The sequence below is a fragment of the Ambystoma mexicanum genome, chromosome 6q, assembly GCF_040938575.1.
Source record: "Ambystoma mexicanum isolate Mex_15411 chromosome 6q, UKY_AmexF1_1, whole genome shotgun sequence".
Lineage (NCBI taxonomy): Eukaryota > Metazoa > Chordata > Amphibia > Caudata > Ambystomatidae > Ambystoma > Ambystoma mexicanum.
Window position 1 is genome coordinate 1,450,814,505 of NC_090937.1, and position 26,859 is coordinate 1,450,841,363.

At 46.8% G+C, this 26,859-nt stretch overlaps 1 protein-coding gene across 4 annotated transcripts in view; it reads right to left on the minus strand.

Moving 5' to 3' along the window:
• MAEA (macrophage erythroblast attacher, E3 ubiquitin ligase) overlaps positions 1-26,859 on the minus strand; it is a 1,045,966-nt gene that overhangs the window by 244,363 nt on the left and 774,744 nt on the right. For all 4 annotated transcript variants that reach the window (XM_069632159.1, XM_069632160.1, XM_069632158.1 and 1 more), the window contains one exon: positions 20,590-20,698. In XM_069632159.1, the coding sequence (XP_069488260.1) occupies positions 20,590-20,698 (109 nt within the window). The remainder of the gene's footprint in view (positions 1-20,589; positions 20,699-26,859) is intronic.

The following is a 26,859-nucleotide window of genomic DNA, read 5'->3' on the forward strand; positions in this document are numbered from 1 at the left end:
TTTTGGTGCCATGTTAAGCAGCCAGCATTTAATCTACATGTTCCTGAAAAGTACTGTTCCTCCAAATCGAACTTTCAGAAAAGGGTTTTTGGGCTTCCAACCTTTCTGCTGCACAGAGCTGTGCTTTTGGTGTGACTGGCTCTGTGCAGTGTTTGATTGCACAGTGTGTTTTTCCATGCGTTTCACTGATGTGCGCGTCCTTTTGTGAGGGGAAAGTTTTGACTTTGTGGCCATTAGTGTTTTAGGCACTAGCGTCTGATTTCGGGGTGGTCAGACCCACAACCAGCTTATTTGATGTTGCCAGTAACTTGGCATAGTTCCTGCTCCAACCATGTGCAACTGTGTGGTGGCTTCCGGGTTGCCTTTTCAGTGAGCCCCTTGGAGATGGGTAGCAGCTGAGCAGGAGATTTGAGAGTTGCATTCAATTTGGGAGTCTGAATAGACTATCTCCCCATGGATCTGATACCTCCAGCAATGCATCTTTATCGTAGTCTTCGTCTTGATGGTATAGGCAAATTGTAAATGACTACCTCGTCCATTGAGCGAGTTATAAAACGCAAAAGCAAATTCTCTCATTCCTTGACACAGTACTATTATGGCAATGAAATGTTTGCACAATATAATATTCTATATAAGGAGACAGGTGGGACTCAATATCTTGTCGCATGAGAAATTAATAAACTCGATATAAATAAAGTGCCAAATCAAGCGTGCTCGTTATATATCCGGAACAGCCCACTTGAGTAAGACATACAGGTAAGCGTGATGAGATCATGGCAAGCGGTGTTCATTTAAACTATTGCAGCTTCTAAGATATGATGTGTGTTTTCACAGAGATGGACACTTGCCCAAAATGGAGAAGTTCTTCGGTTTGAAAACCCTAAGAAAAATTAATGATACATTGAATGTATTGTATTGTATTGTTTATTTGATAATGCGCACAAAACCCAGGGGTAGCCGGGCGCAGCAGTCATAAGAATACTTGAGCTTAGGTTGCATACATGGAGTGCATACAGGGAATGCAGTACATGAAGAAATTACAGAGCCAGTATACAGAATGCATTAGGTACAGGATAAGTGAAGTACAGGTTACTAGTTTAGTATAGTATAGTCCAATGTCAGGTAACAGAGGTAGCAGGCGGTTAAAAATTCTAATAGGTTCTGGCTTAGCGCAATTGTAGGTCCTCATTGGTCCAAAGCCAATTTTTCACTTTGCATCTAAATCTGGTGTAGGGTAGGTTGGCTCTCAGTGCGGTGGGCAGTGCATTCCAGGCGTGAGCAGCTCTAACCGGGAAGCTTGCCCCACCCGTTTTGGATAGTCTGAATCTGGGCGTTTCAAGCAGAAAGTGGTTAGAAGCTCTAGTGTGTTGAGTGGAGGATTTTCTTGTCAATCTGGCCGAGATATATGGGGGCGCATTGTTATTCAGGCCTTTGTGGGTGAGGTATAGTGTCTTAAGAAGAACTCTATCACTGATTTTTAACCAATGCTGGTCTTTTCTGATGTTAGAGATGTGGGCTCTACGGGGTATGTCCAGAGCTGCTCTAAGAGCGTTGGTTCTGAAGTATTTGCATTTTGTTTATGACAGTTTTGCTAGCACCTGCATAGAGGGCGTTACAATAGTCCAGTTTCGACATTACTAAGGCATTGGCTAGGGTGATGCAATTAGATTTGGAAAGGTAGGGTCTGCAGGCCCTGATTAATTTGCAGGTGTAAGCTGTGGAGGACGCTAAGGAATTAACTTTTTTTTTACGAGATAGCGTGGAGTCGAGGTAGAAACCTAGTGTTTTTACCTCCGTTGCCACTTTGATTATGTTCCCATCAATGTTGAAGGCACGGTAGTTTGGGCTAAGTTTTCTGAGGTTGGAGTCGGAACCCAGGATCAGTATCTCAGTTTTGTCACCATTCAGGCAGAGGCAGTGGGAGGCCATCCATGCCTGAATGATGAGGTAGATCTTGTTTACTAGAGGTGTGTCTTCGACAAAGTTGCCAGATAGTGGTATGAGGATCTGCGTATCGTCCGCATTGTTGGTATAAGTTACCCCTAGTCTGTCCAATTTGTCAAAGAGTGGCTTAGTGAAGATATTGTACATGGTAGGTGAGACACATGAACCTTGTGGGACGCCACAGGTGATAAGTATTGGGTCCGCTGAGGCTAAAGGGGAGAACACTCATCGTACGGTTGGCTAGGAAGGATTGTACCCAGGCTATAGCTTCACTTGAGAAATAGGCGGCAGACGCTAGGTGGTTGCATAACACTGCGTGGTCCACCAGGTCAAAGGCTGCTGATAAATCAAGGAGGAGCATAGCTGTTTTACCTTTATCCTTCAGCTTGTCGATTTGTGTTTTGAGATCGATAAGGGCTGTTTCAGTGCCATGTAATGGTCTGAAACCAGATTGGCGAGATCCTAGTAGTTGGTTTGTCTCAAGATAGTTTTGGATCTGGAGGTAGGCTACTCTATCGATTCTGAGGAGGAATGGGACTGTGGTGATTGGCCTATAGTTGGTAGGGATGGCTGGGTCGAGGGTCTGTTTTTTAAGGAGGGGTAGTACCCAGGATTCTTTAAGGTTAGATGGTACAGTGCTAGATTTAAATGAAGCATTAATTAGTTTAGAGATGAAGGGTGCTACATCTCGTGCTGCGTCCTTAATGACTTCTGCAGAGCAGTTGTCACCTTGGCAGTTAGAAGGCTTTAGTGATAGGATCACCTTTTCAGTTTCTAGGATGGATATGTTAGTAAAACTGAAAGGTTGGCAATTGTGTTGGGTGGCTGTTCTGTGTGAATTAGTCGAGTGGATGGTGTGGGCTCTAGTAGGGCTCAAGGATGCTTTCTTCTTTGCAATTTTAGTTTGCAAGGTTGCAATATTGTTAGCTAGGGCATTTTGGATGCTAGTGCACCACTGTTTATCTTTGGGGACGTTGTCTACGGGAGCAATAGGGTTTTCCATTTCCCGGAGGATGGAGAAGAGTTCTTTAGAGTTAGCATTAGCCTTGCTAATTCTCTCATTGAATGTGTCTTTTTTGGTTTGGATTATTTCCTTCTTATATTTATTGGCAAAGTTGTTAAGGATGGTTTTGTTCTCCCCCTAGGGTGTATGCCTCCAGATAGCTTGGAGTTTGCGCTTTTGGATTCGTAGTTCTTTGAGGTGAGGGGTGAACCATGAGCTGAGATGAGATTCTCGTTTGCTTTTACGAAGTTTTATGGGGGGCTATTATGTCCAGAGCATTGTACATGGCATTGTTGAATGTCTCAACTAGTATGTTAGGGTCCTGGTTAGTATTGCTAACAGCAAGGGCTGGTAGGAGGAGAGGGAGCAATTTTTCCGAAGTAATGTCTTTTTTACTTCTGGTTGGCATGGCTGGTACTATTTCCTGGTTAATTGGTTTAGGCGGTTCTATAGTTAATGAGAAACTGATGAGGTGGTGATCCGTCCATGTTTGTGGCAAGATTTTAGAGATAGTAGTGTTACAGTATCGGTTAGCTATCCAATCTAATGTCCATCCTTTTATGTGCGTGGGGGCGAAAATGTTCTGGGTCAGGCCATGATCAACTAGAATAGATTGGATGGAGTGGGCTTGTTTGTCCTCATTATCATTAAACCCCAAGTTGAAGTCGCCTAATAATAGGAGCTGGGTAGTGTCTTTGATGTTGTTAGTAAGGAGGCTAGATAAATCTTCCTCAAAGTTGCCTAGTGGGCCTGGTGGTCTATACACCAGGAGGACAGTTAGTGTGCTATTGTTAGAGATAGGTATTTTGGCTGAGAGGAGTTCGCATGATGTTATTTCCGGGTGAGGGGTGAGTCTTACATCTAGCTTGGTTTTGGCGATGATGGCTAGGCCACCTCCCCGAGAGTTGGGGCGATCAATTCTTAGTTGATGTTGTAATTATCAGGTACGGCAATCATGAGTGCAGGACCTGCGGCGTCATGGAGCCAGGTCTGAGTGATTGCGAGTAAATCTAAGTTGTCCAGGGCAAGTATGTCCGCAATTTCAGTGCTATGTGCTATGAGGGACCTCACATTAATGAGGGCTCCTGATAGGCTGGGAGTTGTGATTTTATCTTGATCAGTCTGAGATTGGGAGTGTTAGGCCTCCTCTGATTATAGAGGTCAGTTTGAAGTTTATGGCTTCTTTCTGCCACTAAGGCAGGACGGTTAGGGTCATGTGTAGTAGGGGTTGAGGTCGAGCCTGGTGGTCTAGTTCTTTTGTTTTTGAGGTCATAGAGGCGAGGCAGCCTCGCTCTAAGCCGAGTGTTTCTCTCTTGCAGATTGCAAGGTGTGGAATTGGTGTGGTCCATTGTTATGATGATGGCTAGAAGGGTGCAGAGTAGGGTGCAAAGAGTGAGTATTAGGAGTGTTTTGGTGATGTACATGTTGGGAGGCAGGTAGCCGTGGGGCGTATAAATTTGACAACTCAATGGTGACTAAAATGCAAGCAGCAAGGTATATCTACTTTAACAGTCCTATCAGTGACTAAATTGCATACATCAGAAGGCATCTAGATATGACAGTACAATCCGCGACTAAGTTGCATATATCAGCGGCATCTAGATTTGACAGTCGTATCAGCGACTAATTTGCATATATCAGAGGCATCTAAATATGACAGTCCTATCAGCGGCTAAATTGCATACATCAGGGGGTATCTAGATATGACAGTCCTATCAGCGGCTAAATTGCATACATCAGGGGGCATCTGGAATTTGCCAAACCCAACAGCAATAGAGCTGCAGGCCGCAGAGTACGCGACCTTAAGGCACAGCATAATTTGAAATGGTCTGTAAGCGACCTTAAGGCACAACACAAATTGAAATGGTCTGTAAGCGACCTTAAGGCACAACACAATTTGAAATGGTCTGTAAGCGACCTTAAGGTACAACACAATTTGAAATGGTCTGTAAACGACCTTAAGGCAAAACACAATTTGAAATGGTCTGCAAGCAACCTTAAGGTACAACACAATTTGAAATGGTCTGCGAGCGACCTTAAGGCACAACACAATATGAAATGGTCTGTAAGCGACCTTAAGGGACAACACAGTTAGAGTGTAGAACTACCCGCAGCCTGGACGTGTGCTGATTAGGGTCGAGGACATGAGCTTGCTAAGCATTGTAAGAGAGCAGATGTGCAGAGAGCGCGAGTTAGAATGGTCAGTGGGCTAAATAGTGTGCAAGAGCGGTTACAGTAAAAGGAGGCAGGACTACGGTCAGGTATGGTGACCGTATTGAGTGCCGTAGCACTTGTAAGGGCGGCAAAGGCGTTATAGAGAGCAGGGTGTGAACAAGACCAACAGCGTAGCTTGACTTGTACACAGCCAGGGTGGCGGGCATACCCTGTAAGCAGTTCAATATGCAAAGCAGGCTAAAAACGACCAGGGAACAGACAGGGCAAGCATGTGCATTACCGAGGCAGGGTCAAATATGTAATAACCTTAAAGGAGTGTAGATGGTACGATACCCTGAGGGGAGTGACCTAGCGCGGCTCAGAAAGCATACATAACCGGCCAGCAGCACAATAGCAAGGTCCATATATAAATCCAGATGGCACTTGTCTAAAAACTATATTCTCGGGCAGCAGCACAGGGCATTGACCATGGTGGAACAAAGCATGATGTGGTAGCAACTGATGCAGCTACCTAAATTCGAGAGACAGGCATGGACATAGTTTCGAGTCTCAAACATAGGATGCAGTGCCCCGTAGCGGGAGATGCTGGGCGTAATCAAGTGATCACATGATCATAGGTATGTGCAATCAGGTACAATCGGTGCAACGAGCAGCATGAGAGACACGGATAGCGAATTAGACTGTGTCAAGTCCAAAGTACAAATGTTGGGTTTAGTGTAAGGGACGGCGTTAGTCAGCGTAATGATTGGGGAATGCAGGAGGAATACAATGTAATGCAAGTTAAACTTACACACTTTTTCATTCAACACTTTCATTATACACACAATATAGTATTATCATCCAGAGGAAACTAATTACTATACATCTTTCTCAGCCATGTTAAAGACAAAAAGAAAGAAATGATTGTCAATGAATTGAATAGAACACAGATAACTACAATGATTATTAGTGTGTTGGGTATGTAAGTATGAACGCAGTGAACATTTTGACAATAGAAACGTCAGAGCTCGAGTTACTGAAGAAAAATCTGTGTTGCCCAAATAGATTAAAAAGTGCTGCTGTAACTACAGAAGAGCAAATAAAGGGGATACTACAGTTTAAAATAATTGGACCCAATGAACTCAATTAATACAAGGAATGATAAGAAAAGCTACCCCTGATGAATGTCTGGCATTTGTGGCTGGCTAAAGACTGAAACGTGTGCATGCCGTGTAACAAACAGATAGTAACTATTACTCTGTTTTTTTTTATAGTCTTAATTAGTATACAATTAGGTTATGCAGAAAATCTGAGGATTATGGAACTAGAAAGCCATACATTACTACAGAGGATAATAGTACTGTCTTTCAGAGCAATATTGGCATTAAGTAGTTTTAACAGATGGAGAACTGTAATGGATGTTATTTCTGCACTAGCATTAAGTCAATAAAGGATTAACCTATTTTGTACTAACATTAAATTCAGGTTAAGGATTTATGCTACAAATAATTATATAATGTGTGGTAGGCAATGTTTAATATTGGTCTGTCACATGTACACATGAATTGTAGATGCACTGTTTTTATGGTGAAATACATGGAGTATGTAAACTGACATTTATTGTTTTTGCCATTGGTTTAAGTTACATGTGTTTTTAAAATCATGTTTCATTGTTTTGAAGATGTAAAGTAGATCTGAAATAATGTTATAATTATGTTCCAAGTGCATGAAAAAGAGGCGGTACATATGTTTAACTACAAATACAGATCCTCACAGCCTCAATTAGAATATAGACATTGATTAATTCAGCAATGGCTGTGATACAGATGAGCCGGATGCCCTACATGGTATTCAATGTGGCAAAAGACTTCCTTGTGAATTCAGAATACAATGTGACGAAATGCCTACTTTTGTCACAGTAAAATTGCTTCCTTTCTGAACGATTTAAAAAGTGCTTAAAACATTATACTATAAGCTATTTGTCCAATGTCATAATATGCCATATTTAAAATGTTTATATAAATATAAGGTTCACAAGAAGATATTTAAAAATATATCCGAGGGGGCGCGTGGATGGAGGCGGCACGTTAGAACTCCTCCATCACCCAGGATCTGGGAATAGTGTGTGCCCCCACTCAGACTCCCCCCCCCCCCCACTCCCCAGGTGTGTAAACTTGCATGGTGGTGGAGAGAGGACCCAACAAGGAGCATAAGGCTCCATAAACCGAGTGAATTGACAGAGGTGAAGCTGAGAATCACTGTCTCGCACCAGCCGCGGGAAAGCAAAAGTGTTTTCTCTGTGGCGTACCCTGAGAGAGGCATTCTTGTGGGGCTGCACCAGGCCCCTGGTCCCCTCCACCCAAGCGAGGAGCTGAAAAAGGGGGCGAGGCCCCCCCGTGATCCAGGCACTGGAGGAGGAGATTACCCCCACCCCCATTGGATCAACAGGTTAGACTCGGGGAGCCCGGCACCAATGCAGGACCGAGTGGAGACCCAGGCACCCTGACCAGACAGTGAGTGGGGCAAACAGGACACAGCAGGCAAGTTATGAGCTGTGGGCCTTTGGGAGGGGAGGGGTGCGGAGGGGGGAAATCAGAGGCACTGGGCCCACGGGGAGGTGCTGGGCCACCAGTCCATTGATTGAGGAGCCCAGAGTCCTAGGGCGTGTGCCAGCCTCCCTGGGGACGGGGTGCGGAAGGTGCTTTACAGCGCTCAAGGACAACCGGTGCACGGGGGGAGGTTGAGTGCAGTCCCTCACCCCCCCCCGAGCTTGGATCTGTACCCTGGGGTTTGTGGGAGAGGTGAGGGCCCCCGGTCTCAGGGCATGTCCCTGCTTTGCTCACGAGTGTCTGACCTGTGGTCCTCCACCGGGAGGCTGAGAGCAATTTTTTTCCACAATGAGAAACAGGGAGGATTGTCCCACAGTGAAGGGGAACCCTTGGACGCACGAGGGTCCAGGCGAATATTCTCCCCGGGTGAGGAGCCTTGTCAGTGTTCCTCCCTGGTCAAATGTCGTATGGAGGTTAAAGCAAAACTAGCCTAATTCGTATACCCAGCTAGAACAGACCCCAAAGACCATAACGACCTACGGTAGATGGAGAATGAAGGGGAGAATTCAATGGTGAGCAAGAAAGAGGTTGCCTCACTTCTTGAGGAGATCAAGAGCATGAGGGCTGACATCGGGGGTAAGGTTGAGAAGACGATGTGCAGATCGACAAGATGGAGGAGAGACTACAGGCGGTTGAATACAATCAATCCTCTTTGGACACTGTCCACTACCCAGACAAACTTAAAATACTGGAAAGAGCAAGGGCCAAACGTCCCATATTAATGGGTATGGCCAGGATAACAATTTTTCAGGATCTGTCCTCCCTTACCCTCATGAAGAGAAGAATGTGTCTCCTCTCGATGAAATAGCTTAATATAAAGGGAGATCGGTACATATGGCGATTTCCATTCTCCATTTCCTTCCAGCTGGAGGGCCTGAAGTACAGATTGGCTACACAGGAAGAAATAAACAGAGCAATGGGGGAGTTGCTTGAGGGGGATAAAGTGGCCTCCGGCTCACAAAGAGAAGGTAGCACGGACAGACAATGGCGTATCAAGGGTCCCAAAAGGAGGCGGATCCCCGGATCAAGGAAATTTCAGAAGTTGAACACTACCCCGGCCGGCACGACTGAACGCATAGCTGGCTGGAGTTATAAATCGTCCGTTGCTGGTTGAAGGGATGGATAGGCCTGTTAGCCTGTCGTAAGAGGGGTGGAGGGAGTTGACGTTGTGGGGACAGGAGTTCTGCATTACGCCACCACAGTTGGCATAGATAGGACCGAGGGGTGCGTAAGAAGTTGTAGTTCGATTTAAGGTGGGGCATTTGAGATTGAGGCAACATGAGCTGGGGGCTGGGTTTCTGGCTTTTTTGGTGGTTCGGCACTCTCCTAGTGAAAGTAACTGGGAGGGACCGGATTCGGGGGAATGGGAAGGGGGTTGGTGCCCTTAAAAAGGCATGGGGGGTTTTGGAACTTCTTGATACAACGCTGACAAAGGAACACTTACGTTCTGACATGTCAATGTGGGGGATTTGGCTCCTCCATGGATAATTGGGAAGGAAACAAGGATTCTGGTATGGCTGACTTAGTGAGAAGTCAAGGTGGGGGGGAGAGGGGGGGGTGGCTGAGGGTATGCACGTCAAATTTGAAAGGGCTCAACTCCCCGGCAAAACTGCAAAACTGTCTCTTGTAGCGAGGGAATTATTCAGAAGATCTGGGATTGACCAAATATTTGAGAGGAGAGGAATGTAGGATCCCCTGTGGCATGGTCCAGGGGAGGTGGGTATCGAGTACTGAGGTTCGAGTAACAAAAAAAGCTATGGTTGGGATTCTGGTCCGTAGGGGTCTCTGGATGGAGGTCACTAAGGTGTGGTCTGACGTGGAGAGAAGGACGGTCTTGGTCTCAGGATTGATTAAAAAAAGAAATCAGGTTTATATTCGCCACTATGTATGCCCCCAATCAGGGTCAACACAGGTTCCAGCAGAGAACCCTGGGAAAGGTAAGGAACGAAGAAATGGGACACCTCATACTGGGGGGGGGGGGGGAGATTCAAACATCTTGAGCGAAGTTAGCTTGGATGGACAGACAGTCCAAGCATCCCGGAGAACATGAGGCCCAGATTCAGGCAGGCAGGGAACTGGGCATAGCCAAGGAGCTCTATGGGATGCGGGACATATGGCGACACCTACTTCCACAGGACAGGGGGTTCACCTTCTATTGCTCCTCTCATGGAACCTTAATGAGAATAGACTACATATATATTTCAAGAGACCTATGGGGTTCGGCAGTGGGATCGGCAATCCACCCTATTAGTTGGTCAGATCATGACATGGTGTCAGTTGATATCGGTTGGAGTGGCCTTTGTCTGAGGAGCTCAAAGTGGAGATGCAGTGAATCTCTGTGGGAGGACCCAGTCTTCAGGGGAGAGATTGAGGAGGATATATCAGATTTTATTTTACTTAATGACAGGAGAGCCGAAAGGGCTGCGAGTGGGATGGAGAGGAATGCTGATCAGAGAGTGGGCTCACAAGAAGAGTGAACGAGCCCTCATTGAGCGAGGTCTGAGGGACAGGATAGGTGCTCTGCAGAAGCATATGCAGTTGTCCACTAATGGTAGGGAGGCCCACCTTTTGGAGGCTAGGTGTGCTACAGAGGAGCTGAGACTCCATGAAGAAGGAAAGATAGTCTGCAACTTACAATTACTGAAACAGAAATTTTATGAGAAAGGGGACAGGGCGGACGCTCTCCTGGCAGCTTTGCCCCGGGGACAGCATGCAGAAAGATGGGCCACGGAGGTAGAGGGAGGCGAGAGGGCTTCCGAGGTTTCAGCTGAGGAGATTCAGGAGGCATTTGCCACGTTTTATGAGGGTCTGAATAGGAGCGAGTGGACGGCTGGTGAGAAGGAAATTGGGAAATACCGGCTTACGGGAAAGGAATCAGAAATCCTAGAATCTCCATCTACTGAGGATGACATTAAGGCTGCTGTAGGGTGTGTGAAGTTAGGTAAGGCTCCAGGGGAGGACGGCTTAATATCAGGATTTGACCAGTCCTTCCTACCAGCTTTGCTCCCGTTCTTAACGACATTGTTTAATTACATCATGGCCACAGAGAAAGCACCAGACTCTTTTGCATGGGCTCTCATTACTGTAATACCGAAGGAGGGGTGGGAGCCCCAGCTGTGTGGCTCCTACCGCCCGATCTCTCTCCTGAACATAAATGCGAAGATTTATGCCAGAGTACTAGCTGCAAGGTTGGAAGGACACCTACCGAGACTGGTTTACTCGGACCAGGTGGGGTTTGTTAAAGGGTGACAGGCGGGCTAATACCATGAGGAAGATGCTACATTTGATCAACAAGGCACAGGGTAGGCAGGGGGTCCCCCTCTTCTCTCCATTGACGCTGAGAAGGCCTTTGACAGGGTGGAGTGGGACTTTTTAGAGGCAATGCTCATCAAATTTGATGTAAGGGACTCATAAGGGGGATAATGGGACTGTACTCTTCCCTAAGAGGGTGTGTGGCTGTGAACAGGGGTATTCATGCTGGTTTGACCTGGAAAGAGGGAAAAGGCAGGGGTGCCCGCTTTCAACAGACCTATTTGTGCTAACATTGGAGCCATTGGTCGAGAGAAAACCGTAGGATTGAAGGGATAAGGGTGGGTGATCACACATATAAAGTGTTTGTATTCAGACGATATGCTCCTCCATCTGGTAATCCCATTGACATCAGTGCCGGCAGTGGTGGGCCTGAGAGAAATATGGGCGCATGGCAAGGTTTTAAATTAATAAGGACAAGACAGTACTGTTTCCACTAGGCAGAAGCAAGGATGACTACGTGCGGCGCGTCTCCTCGTTGGGCATGGAAGTCAATGTGGGCTCACTACAGTACTTGGGTATTCGTCTCAAAAGAGAGCTTGAGGGATTATAAGACGCCAAGTTTCTCCCTCGATGACTGCCCTGGAAAAAGACTTTTTTTTTTTTTTTTTTTTATTTTTATTGGCATAAATGCCTTTAAAAAAGGAGAACAGATATTTGCAGTGCAGTCTATTCCCTCTTCTCTCCTCGAATGACCAGGTGGCTCTCGTCTGTTTGCACCTTAACAGCGTATGTTTGTAAGTCGCGTTCGATCCTTCGCCAGTTGAGGGCCTCTTTGATGCCGCCTCACAGTTTTACTTTGTTTTAGGTATTATGTCAATAGGTTTTTCAGCAGACTCAGGAAACGAATTAGCGCATAGTTCAGGTGTTTCTCCCGGCTATCAAACAGGGCTTGCCACCAGTCGTCCGCACTTGGCGTTTGAAATTTCATTAGATACGGGCCTAAAGTCAGTGTTCTCTCCCCATGTAATCTCTGACAGTGGAGTGTCAGATGTTTTAGAGTTTCTTCCTTTTGATTACAAAATCTACATGCCGCATTGGGGTCTTCAGTCTTACGTAATTCTCTAGACCACTCTCTTGTTTTAAATGCGTTTAGTCTAAAGTGAAGAAACAAGGTTCTGCTGCCATTGTCTGGGAACAGATCAATATAAGGCTGAAGAGTGTTTAGATTTCTTGCTTCACTCGGCACCTCTTTCATTAAGTTGTTAGCTGATCTTAAGTTCCCAGTCATGATCCAGTCCAATCGCCAGATCTTGGTTTTTGCAGCGTCCGGATTGTCGTGTAGGGTTTTTTGGTCGATGTCATAAAATGCCAAAATTTCCTCACAACGTTTGTACCACAGCGATAGCAGACAGTTAGGATTTCCTTTACTAGGATTTTGTAATATTTCGAATTGCAAGGCCACTTTCTTCATGGTCATCTTTCTGAAAAGGCTCAGCAGGTTCCAACTAACTTGTGCATTAATTGATATTAAGTTTAGCTCGTATCTGATGCACGCAGTTGATGTACCCTTCGGTAATTGCAAAACTCTTACCCAGAAGATGTTTTCTAGGGTAGACCAGACATCGGCGGAACATCCGAGAGCATTTTCTGCACCAAAGATCAAAGCCGGCACTACCTTTTGGCAGTAAAAGTTCCTTACTGGTTTTATTGAAAATTTTCCATATTTCTTATGTAATATGCTGGCTTGGCATGCAAATTGCCGGCATTTGGTTTTGGCTACCTGTTCCCATTGACTATCATTCAGGCTTGAGTTAATTTGCATGCCTAAATATCTTGTGTTTGTTGTGTTGTTTAGCCATTCCTTTCCCAAGTGCCATTTAGGTTTTTTGTGCTTTGATGTTTTCAAGTTTTGCATTGTTAGCACCTCGCACTTCTTTTTGTTAATTTGTAAGCCATTTGCACTCGCGTATAGATCTACTGCATCGATCTTTCGTTGTAGCCCTATAGGTGTTACATCTAGCAATATTAGGTCATCGGCGTATAGCATCCAGCTTAATGGGGCTCCGTGTATTTTTGGAGAGAAGGAGCGTACGCTGTCAATGGCTCCTCCAATGTCCGATAAGAATAAGTTAAATATTATAGCAGCCAGTGGGCAACCCTGTTTGACCCCGCGAAAGGTGTATATCGCTTTGGATAGGGTGCCTTTTTGATCTAGGCGGATATTAATGCTTGTGCCAGTGTGGAGCTCTTTGATGGCCGCTATCAGATCTTCCGGGCATTCCCACGACTTCATTTTCTCCCATAGTAGCTCTCTATCTATGCTATCAAAGGCATGTGAGAAGTCTATCAGTGCGAGGTACACCTTGGATCTTGTTCTTATGGCTTCCATTTTAAGAAGGTTAATTAGGAGGAGATTCAAGGCGCAACCTACCCCCTTGACAAAGCCAGTCTGTCGTGGGTCCAGGTGATTTGATTCAGCTGCCCATTTCACAAGTTGTTGTTGTAGGAGAGTCGCATACACTTTGCCTAACACATCTAACAGCGCAATGGGTCGATAATTTGTTGGATCAGATCGATTCCCTTTCTTAAAGATTGGGATGATTATTGCACGTTTCCATGAGTCCGGGCTTTTACAATTAGCTGCTATTCTTTTAAACATCGTGTGGCATATCTCAGCCCACAGCTCTGGGTTTTCTTTGATTGTGTGGTTTGTTAGACCGTCCGGACCTGGTGCTCTGGAGGAGCTAGCTCTTTTTATTATCTCCTTGATATCATTTTTCTCAAATTCCAACTTCCATTTTTCTCGGATAGGTGATGATGTCACGGCTGCGGTGGTTCTCTTGCTGTATAACTTCGAGAAGTGATGTGTCCATTCAGCTTCAGTAATGGCGTTTGTCAATACTGCCATTTGCGGGGCTCCTTCGTTGTTGATTATCTTCCAGAAAGCAGAGGAGTTTTTATTTTGCAGTTTTTCCATAATTAGTTCTGCATCATTTTGCATCATGTCCGCTTTATGTGATCGTAGCCAGTTTTTATACTTTTGTTTGCACTCTCTTTTTGCAGTTAAATAACTATTGGCGTCAGTTTTCGATAGATGTCTTATTTGCGCTCTTAAATCTCTCTTTCTTTTTCTCAGCTCTAGATCAAATTTGTGTCTTGCGACAAAGCCACGAGCTTTGGATCCTTGATGTTTTTCTTTGAAATCGTCTAAGAGATGGATGTAATCAGTCTCTTTTTGCTCGACTACATATGAGGTTAGTATATTTTTAACCTCTGTTTTTTTAAGTTTCAGTCTGACCCTATTGGATTCAATCATTACCGGGAATTTCCATGTTGTATGTTTAGCTCCATAAGCTGTGATGCATGACAGAATAACTAAGTCATGATCACTATTGGTCATAGGATGCACCTCGAGGGAAGTTGCGTATTGATGTATTTTCTCGCTGACGTAAAAGTAATCAAGCGTCGATCGTTGGGTGCCTCTGGACCAGGTTGGTTGAGCTGGAATATCACCTGCTATGTTACCATTCATCAGCAAGAGGTTTCTTAGCTCCATCTCTGTCGCCCATTTACTGGCGAGTTGTAATTTATTGGTGTTTTTTGGATCTAGTTTGTTGTTTGTTGTTAGGCAATTCATATTCAAATCTCCACAAATCACTATATCGACGCCAGCATCTGCTTCGAGCCAATCGTCTATAACAGTTGTAACTTGATCTATGTATTCGTTGCCGCTTGTAGTCTTGTGATTCCAATATAGATTCAGGATGTGGGTTTTCTTGTTTCCTAAGTTGCTTTGTGCAATTGTCGTGGCCTGAATGTAGGGAGTCACGTTTTCAGTGTTGAGAATTTGATATCCAGAGCTTTTTTTAATCAAGGTAATAAGGCCTGCCATGGGCCTACCCGTCAGTTGTTTGATAGCTGGATTAAATGCGATCTCATATTCTCCAGAGATGGGGTGTTTGTCCAGCCACGTTTCTTGAAGGCACACCGCATCCAGCCCCGGAAAGGAGCTCTCTTGATATAGGTGCACAAATCCTCTGGTGTTCCAGGAGCCGAACTTGACTGTCGGGGGCGGATTTTCCAGTTGGCGTTAGCTTCGAGTTGTTTTGTTCAGGGCTTTTGCCAGCCACCCCCAGTTATCCGATGATTCGTTTTCATTGTTTTCCTGTTCGGCAGTACAGTTTTTTTTGTTTAGAGCTTGGGTGCCAGTAATAGTGATTTGAATTTGTTCCACCGTGTCATTTTGGACATGTTCCGCGTTTCCTAAGCCGCACTCGCTATTGGTGCGCTGAATTCTGTTAAGTTGTCCAGCCTCTTGCTTTTTCTCAGGGCTCTTCACTTCATTATTTTTCTTCCAGAAGGATGAGACTAACTGTGTTTCTGTAGTTTTATGAGAATGGGTTTTGTGATTTTCTTCGTTATTTAATTCCAGAATGTCGAATCCAAGTGACATCAGCTCTGGCGTTGCATCCAGGATACTGTTGGTTATCATTTTTGATTTTAGATGTATTAGTACAAGGTCGTTTTGACCTTCCTGTGGGAATTCCACTGTTTTGATGTCGTACGATTGTATCGTTCTCAGACGCGGGACGCAGTGAAGTAATCGTAGAACATTGTTACGGTTCATGATCACGTCATCTTGACTTTCCAAGCTTTCAATCTTTATTTTATAAGTAAATGTGGAAGTTTTGCTTCCTAGGTGTTCATTTTGGTAAGAGTCTCTTCTTTTGTGTTCTCCAGGCATTTGTTTTGTTGCGGGAGCTTTGATCACCAGAGGTCCTGTCCCGTAACACTTGTTTGGCGCAAATTTTCGAACCTCTTCGTGAGGCTCTCGAATAGTCTTCCTGAATTCAGGTTCGGGCAGACTTTTGGGTATTTTAATGTTTTGGCAATCTCTATCCTCATTTTTCTTTAGCGTCATTTCTCGTCTTTCTGTCAAAGTGAGGAATGTGGTACTAGCCTCAACCAGTGGGGCTTTTTCGGTGTTTACGATCTTGGGAATCATTGAGCAAGTTCTTTGTGGCGTTGTAGTATGTGAGGACAACAGTGTAGATGTTGATTTTTGTTCCATATTCGTATTTACCGTGTCTCGGAGAGGAGCATTGAGACTTGAAGTTGATTCAGGTGAGTTCTTGTGGTCAATTGGCTCTAATTCATCAATATCTTCGTAAGTTGACATATTTATCAGCTCGTTCATTTGTTCAACTTCCTTGTTAGATTCTTCGCTTTTTTGGTTAGAGAGCTCACCTGTTGCCTCCTTTTCTGAGCTTTTTTTGTTCAGAATTGGATCCGCAGTTTTTATATTCTGATTTACGGTTACGTTTACTGTTTTTATGTTACGTAAGAACTTTCTGGAGTTGTTACCACGTCGAGAGTTCTTAATGCATTGATTTTTTGTTTTTTTAATTTGAGATTCCTTTCTTATTGGGTTTAAGGGCGTCCCCGTAGTTTGTTTAGTGTTTTGCTTGAAAATCGCAATAATGCCATTATTTCTTTCAGTTTCAGAATCAAGCTGCCCGTGGGCGCAATCTTGCAGTCTGGCACGATTCTCAATTTCAGTTGAGGTAGTTGGTAGTTGGGGATCAAGAGAGGCCGGATTCAATATCGATCTTGTTTTGTCTAAGATTGTTTGAAAACAAGGCTTGTTTAGTTGATCCTGTGAGTATGTATTAGGCGAGGTGATTTTTGTGACGTTGTCAATTAGTTCAGGATTTCTTATCTCCTCCGAACTTGTGTCATTATGCAAATTTATCTGTTGTGTGACATCGTCTTTGGTTAGATCTATGGATAGCGGCAGAGGGCTAGTCACCCCTTGGATTTCGGTTGATATGCTCTCGGCTTGTTGCAATGGAGAAACTCGTTTATTCGGGTCGGGCTCCAGGTTGGGAGTCACCTGAGAGCTTGTTTTGGTGTTCTTACAGTTCCGCTCTTGAGATTCCGGTCGGATGATGATTCGTTCTTCGTCGGCTGGCTCCGTTGTGATTTTCCTTGTTTTTAGAAGGTTAAGTGTTTCTTTAGCGACTTCTGCCAGTAACTTTTTTTCCGATCCGTTAGTTTTCCTTTGGTCCAGAAGAGTAGTCAGGTGAGTCTCAATTCTTTTGTTGGAGTCTCGTTGCACTTGGTTTGTTAGTGTAATTTCCATGTCCAGACCTACCAATTTTGAGTTGATCATTGCAACTAGTGTTGACAAATCTCTGAGGTTCCCGTCTACTTGCTCATATAGTTTTAAAAACGGAGCTATAGATATTGCAAGAGAAGACATTACAAGTGGTTGAATCTCTTTCATTATGCAACCAACAAGTTCAGAGGAGAGCTCCTCGTGCTTATTTAGTCGGGGTTGTTGCATTCGAGGTTTGAGGCGCCTTGGTATATTGTGCTGAGACTCTGAGTAAGAAGAGTCAGATGATGATGACGACGGAAGGGGGGGTGATTGTCTCATCTCTGGGAGACCTTCGTAGCTGGGTGAGAGTGTTGGTGGTCTCGTTACAGTTTGTAAAGGGATTTTTTTGCCTTTTCTCTGTGAACACGGTAGGGTAGGAGATCGACTGTACTCGATACGCCTACGTTTCCCATAGGCGTTTTTCCATTGAGATAGAGGCGGCGCTCCCAAGGTCTCCTTCATTACGTCTACAATATCTTCAATAGCGTCGATAACATTGGATTCTTGGATCGGGGAGACCAGACTATCTTTTACTATGGCACCTCGTGCTTTGTTTATTAGTGTGATGTCGTTTAAGATCTTGTTAACGACCTCCAATGAGTTTCTCCTGTTGGATCCCGAGACGATAGGCTCTTTATTGCGTAGGGGCTCAGTTGTGTCATGATTTGCTTGATGGAAAACCTCATCGTCATTTGAGGCACCAACGCAAGTGTCCGTGAGTCCCGTTTTTTGCTTTGGATGCAGATGTACTTCTCCATTTGCTTGCAAGTTCTTCAAAGAAGTTGTGGAGGAATCGTGTCTATTTGTGAGTGGGCTTGCTTTCGTCGCTTCCATCTCGGCGCCCTCCGATAAGGAGCCACGTTCATCAAGTGTCAAGACCTGGCTCCTCTCGATTTCTAAAGGTAAATTACGGGGTGAACCATTAATACCTGGCTCGCCCTCGCAGATTACTTTGCTCAGAGGCACGCTTTGAAATTCACCTTCTTGGTTTCCTTCTGTGTCGGTGAGAGCAAGGTCTAACGCCGCTGGGCAGCGTGCTATCCAGTTTTGGCCCACATTCTGTAGACTTGTGGTGTCTCGCTGGTTATTGATAATAGCATCGGTAGTCTTCAGGTGTTCTTCTCTTGATTGAGTCTGATCTATGTCTTGGTCGAGGTATTGTATGTTGTCGGGGTCAGAAGCTGATGATAAACAATTAGTCTCCCCCGTGCAGTCGCCATCACCATCAGACTTACCATCGAGTTTACAATTGGGCTTGGTCGACTGGCGCCGTAGGGGTTTGCGTGAGTTAGCTAGCGAGTTCCATCTTCGCAGCTGTGATCTTGTGTGTGGATGTGTCAGGCTTTCCGCCGGTATTTGGCCAGCAGACAACGTTCTAATTGTTGCTGATCGATCCGCATTAGGGTTCCCGTTGTGGCCTTGTGTATCAGCCATCCTCCTTTTGGTGTAAGTGCTCGAGACTCTACGGCTATGTGGTTAAATCAGCTCAGTTTTGGAGTAGTCACTAAACTGTGGGGGATTTAGGGATCGAGAGGGTCAGGCACCTCGCAGACTCCCGATATTGCCCCGCCCAGGTAATGGACTATATCTATCAGGCGTTATACGATTTTTGGTTGGCTTATGAGAGTATATTGAGTTGGATATCTGCTTAAAGTACGGGATTAGCTCACCTTGTGTGCCCGATGCAGTGCGTTCAGCCTGACTCTGGTCTCGGCTCGGGATAATATCTCCCAGATGTATGGAATCCGTTAGTCTGTTAGCCTTATCTTGCACCCGTCCAGCGCCAAACAGCCGCACAACAGCCAGTAGACTTTACTCCCCCGGGCTTAACGCCACAAGGGTAGACTGGCTCGATTTTGTGGGCAGGGGATGTCACGTGAGCAGTCACGTGAGTTTCACTGAGCTCCGCCCCCTCCTGGGAGCGAGTGATTGCCGTGCGCGAGTTTTAGGAAACTCCCAACGCAGATTCAAGGGCGCAGTGTAAAGGCGTTCGTCTGCAAAAGGAAATGCTTCTCTGCAATGTGAGAAGGCTTTGGTAAATGGAATGAGATGACCATCTCATGGATGGGAAGGTTGAATGGGATTAAAATGTTGGTGCTCCCCAAGATTTTGTACCTCTTCCAGGTGATACCCATTCGGATTCCAGACCTCTATTTCAAAGTTACCAAGGGGACTCTTTCTCGGTTATTGTGGCGAGGAAGGAAACCTTGAGTTTCCAGCGACGTTCTGAGTCTTCCTAAGGAGACTGGGGGAGTTGGGCTCTCCGACATACATCTGTACTATAACGCCACCCAGCTTAGGGTATTGATTCCACACCTTAGAGGACAAGGGGAACTTCAGTGAGTGGGACTAGACAATCGCCAATTACAGCCAGCCACGGTGGGAGAGTGCTGTGGGTACCCATTCTAAAGTTACAATGCAGGATATGGGGGCACCCAATACTAGGCACTATTTGGAGTATCTGGTGACAGGGGATGGGGATGAGCGGGGTCACATCCTGGCCTTCACCGTTGGGACATCGATGGGTGCCGGAAGTTAGAGACTAACTGGCAGATCCATCCAGGTTCCAGGCATGGTATGAGGCAGGTTTGGAAAGGATTGGACAAATGTGGAAAGGCGGGAGGTTCATCACGGTATTGGAGCTGGAAGAGGCCCTGTTTTCTCGTATTTACAGCTGAAAGTGGTCCTGACCAGGAAAGCATGGAAGACTAATATACAGAGGAAACTCACACCCTTTGAGAAACTCTTGGATACATGAACAGAGTCCAGGGGATTGATCGGGACACTATATGGCCTTGGTGGAGACTAAGAAGGGGGACCATGGATAGGATGAGGCAGAAATGGGAGGAGACATGGGGCTCGACTTGGACCCACAAACGTGGCAAACGGTGTGTTGCGAGGCCTTCAAGACATCAATTTCTTGTCAGTATAAGCTACATGCCATCAAGCTACTGCACATATGGGAGTACAACCCTGTTATGCTTTCAAGAATGTATCAGAATGTGAGCCCATTGTGTTGTCACAAGTGTGGATCGAGAGACTATTATTGGCATATGTGGTGAGGATTCTCAGTGGTGCATTTTTACTGGGACGAGGTGGGGGAAAGGTTCTGAAGATTTTACATGCTTTGTTAGGATGTCAAAGTTCCATATTCTTGATTTGCTGAATAATTTCTGAAATGTGAACCATGTTTGGTCAGCCCTGTTTTTGGTATGCTTTTGAAAAACTCAGAAAGCAGAAATAAAAAAAATATAATATATATGAATAATAAAAGATGCTATTAAAGCAATCAATAAAATAAAAAGAAGTGCGACGGTTTTCCAAACAACTTACATTCATTGGTAAATAAACATACAAAACGTAAAATGGGAACGTCTTGACATAACAAATAGATAAAAATAAGATCTCTGAACAAAACATCACATGATTTATCAGCAATATATAAAGAAATAAGACTGGTTAGCTACCTTATAAGGAGAGATATGGGTGTCTGAAGGAAATGCCAACATCCCCATCACCTGCCGCACTTCTTCTAGTTGGCTTCCCTCCGCCTGACTGAAGTGCTTTCTTGCATGTCTGAAAAAAGTTGAAGCGCATAGATATTACCAAACTGCCAGTCACTCACGCAATCATAACAAGTGCATATCGCTTCATATGCATGTGTCCATGGCAAAAGAGTTGACTATCACCTGCCAAATTCAAACACTGAAAATATGTAAAATTGCCTATTTCATAAAAACATTCAAATAAACAAGTGCTAAAGTACAGAAAGGAGAGTTACACACATGCAGTGAAACATCTGAATACAAGAGTGCCATGCCCTACACTAGATATTCGTAACCTTGTGCAATCTCGCTGACAGACCGGAGAATGTATCAAACACACCTTAAAACGTGCAAGATAAAAAGAAGCAGACACCACTTTTTCCAAGGCCCTTGTGTGCTCTCAAAGAGATCAAAAATAGAATCGATTTTCAAGATCTGTCTGCACACTTCCTCAGATCCACCAACTCGGGAAGTTCTATCTAGACAGATGAGATTCAACTTTTACAATCAGGGATTTCATCCAAGTTCTTCAGCAAATCGAGCAGATCGTATTCCTTCTATTTTCAATTGAGTCCTGGTTGTCAAACACATGTCTTCTAAAAAAGCGAAATGTTCTAGCCTTCCATTGTATTTAACGGTGACATAACCTCAAACAACAAAATCTATGAGTGGTTGCCTTTTCGACTCCTTCCTCTCCTTCGAAGTACATATTTACATAACCCACGCTTCATGGTGCTTCACCCTGTAAAGAGCCACCTAAATCTCTGACCAAAACCAAACTAGACAATAGCAATGTTCACCTAGACAGTGCTTATTCCTTCATGTTTACAAAGCTACAAAGTTGACTTAACGCAGCCATGGCAAACAAGGACGATGAAGCTCCCTCCTGAGATGAGGAGTCACACCACAACACTTACTTACGAAAAGAGACAAAAGGCAGTCTGAAATATTGGGTGGTTATGACAAACAAGCAATGGCAACGCTAGCAATGTTGGCTTTTATTGAGACGTTAAATGCATTTGTCAAGCATTACCAACTTATACCAAGGCATTATCACCTTTTAGCAGGTATCAGCATGCCAAAACCTAGCATGGATTGTCATAAAAGGACCAGGTGCTCACAACATTATTTGTTTTGCCACTGTTTTTCACAACCTGCTGGGATTACACGCCGGTACTCTATCCACATTTTCACGCTTGCTCCTTTGCCAGAGAGTACGGCACTCCCACATGCCAGCGCAGTGAGCAAGTTGTTCAAGCAGGAGCCAGGGAGCAGCAGGGGAAGAAAAAAGAATCCCCTTTCCTAGGCCGACTCATCCAGGACAGTTGCTAAGGAACCAGTTTGCACCCATTTGTGACTGTGAGAGATGGCTTCACTAAAGGGCTGTTCTGATTCGACTGCATTTTGCCCTCATGCATTTTCAAGTAGAAATAAAATTGACAATCACTGAGAGGCCCTAATTCATTAGTCAGTCACAGCCACTAAGAAGGCAGCAAATTTGGCTACGTGAAGGGTCCCACTTCTCTGGAGCTCCCGTTGATTCAGCACTGATCGACAATATTGGGGGAAAGCGGGCGACAAAACAGACTGGCAGCACACCCTGCGATGCATCAAGTTCCAGTGAGTATGCTGACCGAAGAGCGACGCTGATCAGAGGGAAATGAGGGGAGCCGCGGCCGTGAAAGGAAAGACGGGTACCCGAGAGGTGAAGATGACCAAGATGGCGGACTGCGAACAAAGGGTCATAAACTGACCACCATATTGCGGCGGCAGACGGCGGTGGATGGTGTTATGAAATGACCCATTACGGCTTTGCGGTCTGTGTGGAGCCCTACAGTGCATGTCCGGTGCTGGGGATTTGCTTAAAGTGGCCGATCGGGCCAAACGAGGAGCGCCGGCGTCAGCAGAGGTGGCGGGTGGCCATGACCTGCACCACCAACAAGACGTGGCGGGAGGTAGAGGCGAGTAGCGTTGGCAGCATCGCCTCCGACACACACGGCGCCGGGAGGCGGCTCGCGCCGGGCTTGCCTGGAGGTGCTGGAGCTCCGGCCGAGGTGGTGCCGAATGGGCCATAGGTGAGCGGAGGACAGGCCCCGGCCAGTGCCCGGCACGCAAGAACCTGACGGAGGTCTGCCAGGGCTGTCGCTGGGCAGCACAGCGGGAGCCGGGCACTCCGTGTAAAGGCGGATGGGCCACGGCCCGCCGTGCGCATACATCAGCCCATATGGGCTATGAGCCGGGAGGACCGAGCACACCTCGAGGCGCCAGCCCCTGGGGAGCCAGATCCGGGCGAAGTAATCCCCCGGCGGGGGACTTGAGGGGCCGCATTGGCCTGGAGCGCAACGGTGAAGCCTCCCCGGATGCGGAGGAGACGCACAACAGGGGCTGAGAAAGCCCCGGAAAGCACTGCAGAACGCGGCTCCCCCACGCGGCGCTTCGGGCATTGTGAGAGTGCAAGGACTGCAAAGGATACAAGTAACAGTGAACGATGAATGTTCCAAGCGCATTGTGACACTGAAGCCCGGGAGCCATGCACACAGGCTCGTCAGAATAGGCTGCCCTGACAAGAACTGAGATCTGGGAGCTCCCACCATTAAGGAGCAGGGCAAAACAGAGCTAGGGTTAGCACTGGGCGGGTCAGTAGCGCCGGGGACACGTCTGTGGGCCTGAAGGTGGTGGAACCCGGACGAGCCCCGGCGTGGAAAGGTGTGGAAACTGAGGAATTGTCTGAATACTAAGGGGGGGTCAGCGGAGTAACACCAAGCGGACGCAAATTTGTGGGAGGACACAGCCCATCCTTATAGTGCAACGGATAGCTGGGGAGTATCCCTAACATAAGATCTGCCCCCCGAACATTGTGGCACCGATGGCATCATATTACTGGCTGCAGGGGAAGAACAGAGAAAGAGGCTCACCCCAGAGCACTTGATGGGCCCCAGGAAAAGTATAAAGCGGCCTCTTTAGCCGAGGAGCTGGAGAGAGCACTCGGGGCAGGCCTGTGGGCTGGGTGGCCTCGGGGCCTGCTGAGCGCCAGAGTGGAGGAGCGCGGGGTCAGCGAGGGCGCCTGACCGCCGGCTACCGCAGGAAATACGGCGGGGGCTGGTGGAGCGACACTGCATGAGCACAGGCACGGGGGAGGACACAGCCCATTCCCAGACACGGCAGAAGCGACCCCCAAACGCTAAGAGTGGCCCGGCACCACATTGGCTTTTGCGCGTTTGGTGGCGCGGCTGGCCCACGCCCGGACCGCACTGCATAATGTCTAATAAAATTGTCAGACCCAGGACCAAACAGCCCACGCTGGATGCCTACACCAAGACACCACCAGGGTCGGAAGGGGTCAAGAGCAAGGACAACACTGCCACGGCGGCAGAGGAGACACCAGGCACGATCCAGGAGGTGCTAGCGGCGATCGCGGACCTGAAAGTTGCCTTGGAGACCAAACTGGGCCAGGCAATGAATGAACTAAAGGTGGGACTGGACCTTAAGATCGGAGCGTTCCAGGAAGAAGTCAATTTGCTGAGACAGGACGTGAGGACACTCGCAGAGCGCACTGGAAACTTGGAAAAGGAGATGGCCCCAAACACAGCAGCATGCGCCGCCCACGGATCGGAACTCCATGCCCTTGTGCAGCGTGTGGGTAATCTGGAAAACAGGGCTGAGGAGGCAGAAGGGCCCGCCAGCCGCATTAACATTCGTATTGTTGGACTGCCAGAAGGAATGGAGGGGCCTAACCCTACGTAATATGTGGAATCCATGCTTCTGCAGGAAATAACCGGCGGAGCACTGACCCAAGGGTTTGCAGTTGAGAGGGTGCATAGGGCCTTGGCGAGGAGACCGCCCCCGGGAGCCCCACCGCGGCCGCTGATTGCAAAGATTCTAAACTACCGGGATCAGGAGAAGATACTCTAATTCTTCCGGAAGGGAGGAACGATCGAAAGGGGGCCGGCAAAAATCACAGCATACCCGGACTACACTTTATACGTACAATGCAGTAGGATGAATTTCGGGGCAGTGAAAAGGAGGTTGAGAGAGGCTGGCCACAAATATATGCTGCTTTATCTGGCCAAACAAAGTGTTCTACAAGAACAAAACCCTGTTTTTCGAGACGCCTGAGGATGCTATGGAATGGCTGGACATGCTGGGCCGGCCCCAAGAACCAGGTATCCAGACAGGAGCCCCAGAAGATAAGTAGCACGCAGCTGAGTCATCTCTGGTGACATAACACATGACGCTGGGACTTGAATATAGTATAACTAAAGCCTGTGGGGAATGTGTTGCAGAAAGTACATGCTTGCAAGATCCGCTAGAAGCTATAATCCCAATTAGATGAGTGGGAGCTCCGGGGAGACACCCCATGAACCCTATAGCATTACGCTTAGTTAGGTCACTGTTAGTCCAATGACACCCCGCGGGGTCCTCGTTCAGGAGACAGGACCAGACGCGGGTGGGCCTGAGATCCAGGGATGGAGCTGGGCATTTGTTGGGGTTGGGTGGGGGGGGGGGGGGGGGGGGGTTGTGTGCAGTGGGGGAGAGTTGGGAAAAGGGGGTGGGGGATGTTGAGGTTGTGAGGGATAAGAGTCGTGAAACAGGCCATCAAGGAAGACATCAGAGGGAGTGGAGAGAGAAAGAACTTCAAGTCAATGGCATCGGGTAATCTCAGAGTCGTAACCTGGAATATGCGGGACCTCAATAATTATCTAAAATGTAATAAGGTGATGTACCTAAAGAGGATGCGGATTGACATAGCTCTGCTACAGGAGACCCACCTCACCAAGGAGAAGTTGTAGGTGGTCAGGAGAAAATGGAGGGGCAATGTCATAGGGGCCACATACTCGGCATATGCAAGAGGGGTGATTACATGGGTGGCACCGCATGTGCCATTTCGGCTGCTCAGTTCCACGACAGACCCAGAAGGTACAAAGGTGGTGGTGGCGGGACTCCTGGAAAACAGGGAAGTGAGCATCATAAATTTGTACGCCCCTAACCATGATACAGCGACATACTTTAGTTGCCTACATAGTAAAATTAGCCCCCTGGTGGGTGGCGCAATGGTGTGGGGATGGGACTTCAATTGCACCCTGAACCCCAGGATAGACAGGTCAGATGATAAATCAGAAAAGCCGGCGCCAGCAGCCAAAGCGCTGAGGACACTGCTGACAGACCTCGGCCTAGAGGATGTGTGGAGACTATTACACCCAGTGGATAGGCAATACTCGCATTACGCAGCGCCACATGACCTGCATACGAGGTTGGACTATGTGTTTGATGCTGCAGAGATAGTGGGAGAAATGGTGGGCGCGGAATACAAGGCCCGGGTGCTGTCCGACCATTCGCCTTTGGTCGTAGAGTGGCGATATTAACCCCCCAGAGCGCGAATCCCGACATGGAGGCTCAGAACTGAGGCTCTACAGGATGCGGAATTTCGAGAGGATTTGAGGGAGGCCATTGAGGAATACTTTGAAATTAACACGGGCAGTGTACGCTCTATGGGGACAGTATGGGAGGCATTTAAGGTGGTGGTGCGTGGGGTAGCTATATCAAAATCCAAGGGGCTCCAAGGGGGTATTGAACAGGAACTGCAGGAAACAAAGAGCTAGAGGGCTTGATACAAAGTGAGGGGACCACCCGAGAGGACAGTGCCAAGATAAAGGACTTCCAGATGGTGAACTCTGGGACAGATTATGCAGACTAAATTATAAGAAATACACAAGAGGCTACATGCAGGGGGGGATAAGCCGGGTAGATTATAGCCTGGTTATACAAAAATGAGACCCCCCCCCAGCCCGGTGAACAGAGAGGTCAGGGACGCGGAAGGTCAAATCTATAACACTCAGGAGGGGGTAAACGGGGAGTTACTCAAGTATTACAGACGACTATATGAGGCTGCAGGAGAAGAAATGAGTCATGAAATACAGGAAACAATAGAGGACATAGGGCTTCCCACCTTAGATGACAAAGAACGCGCAGACGCCCCATCACCGCGGACGAACTGGAAGTGGTGATCCAACACCTACCCACATGTAAAGGGCCGGGGTCGGATGGGTTACCCAGTGAGTTTTATAAAACGTATAAGCAGGAGCTACTCCAGCCGCTGCTTGCCATGTATAATGAAGCCTATGAGCAGGGGGAACTGCCGGCGTCTCTCCATGAAGCAGTGATCATCCCGCTCCTGAAACCAGGCAAACTAGA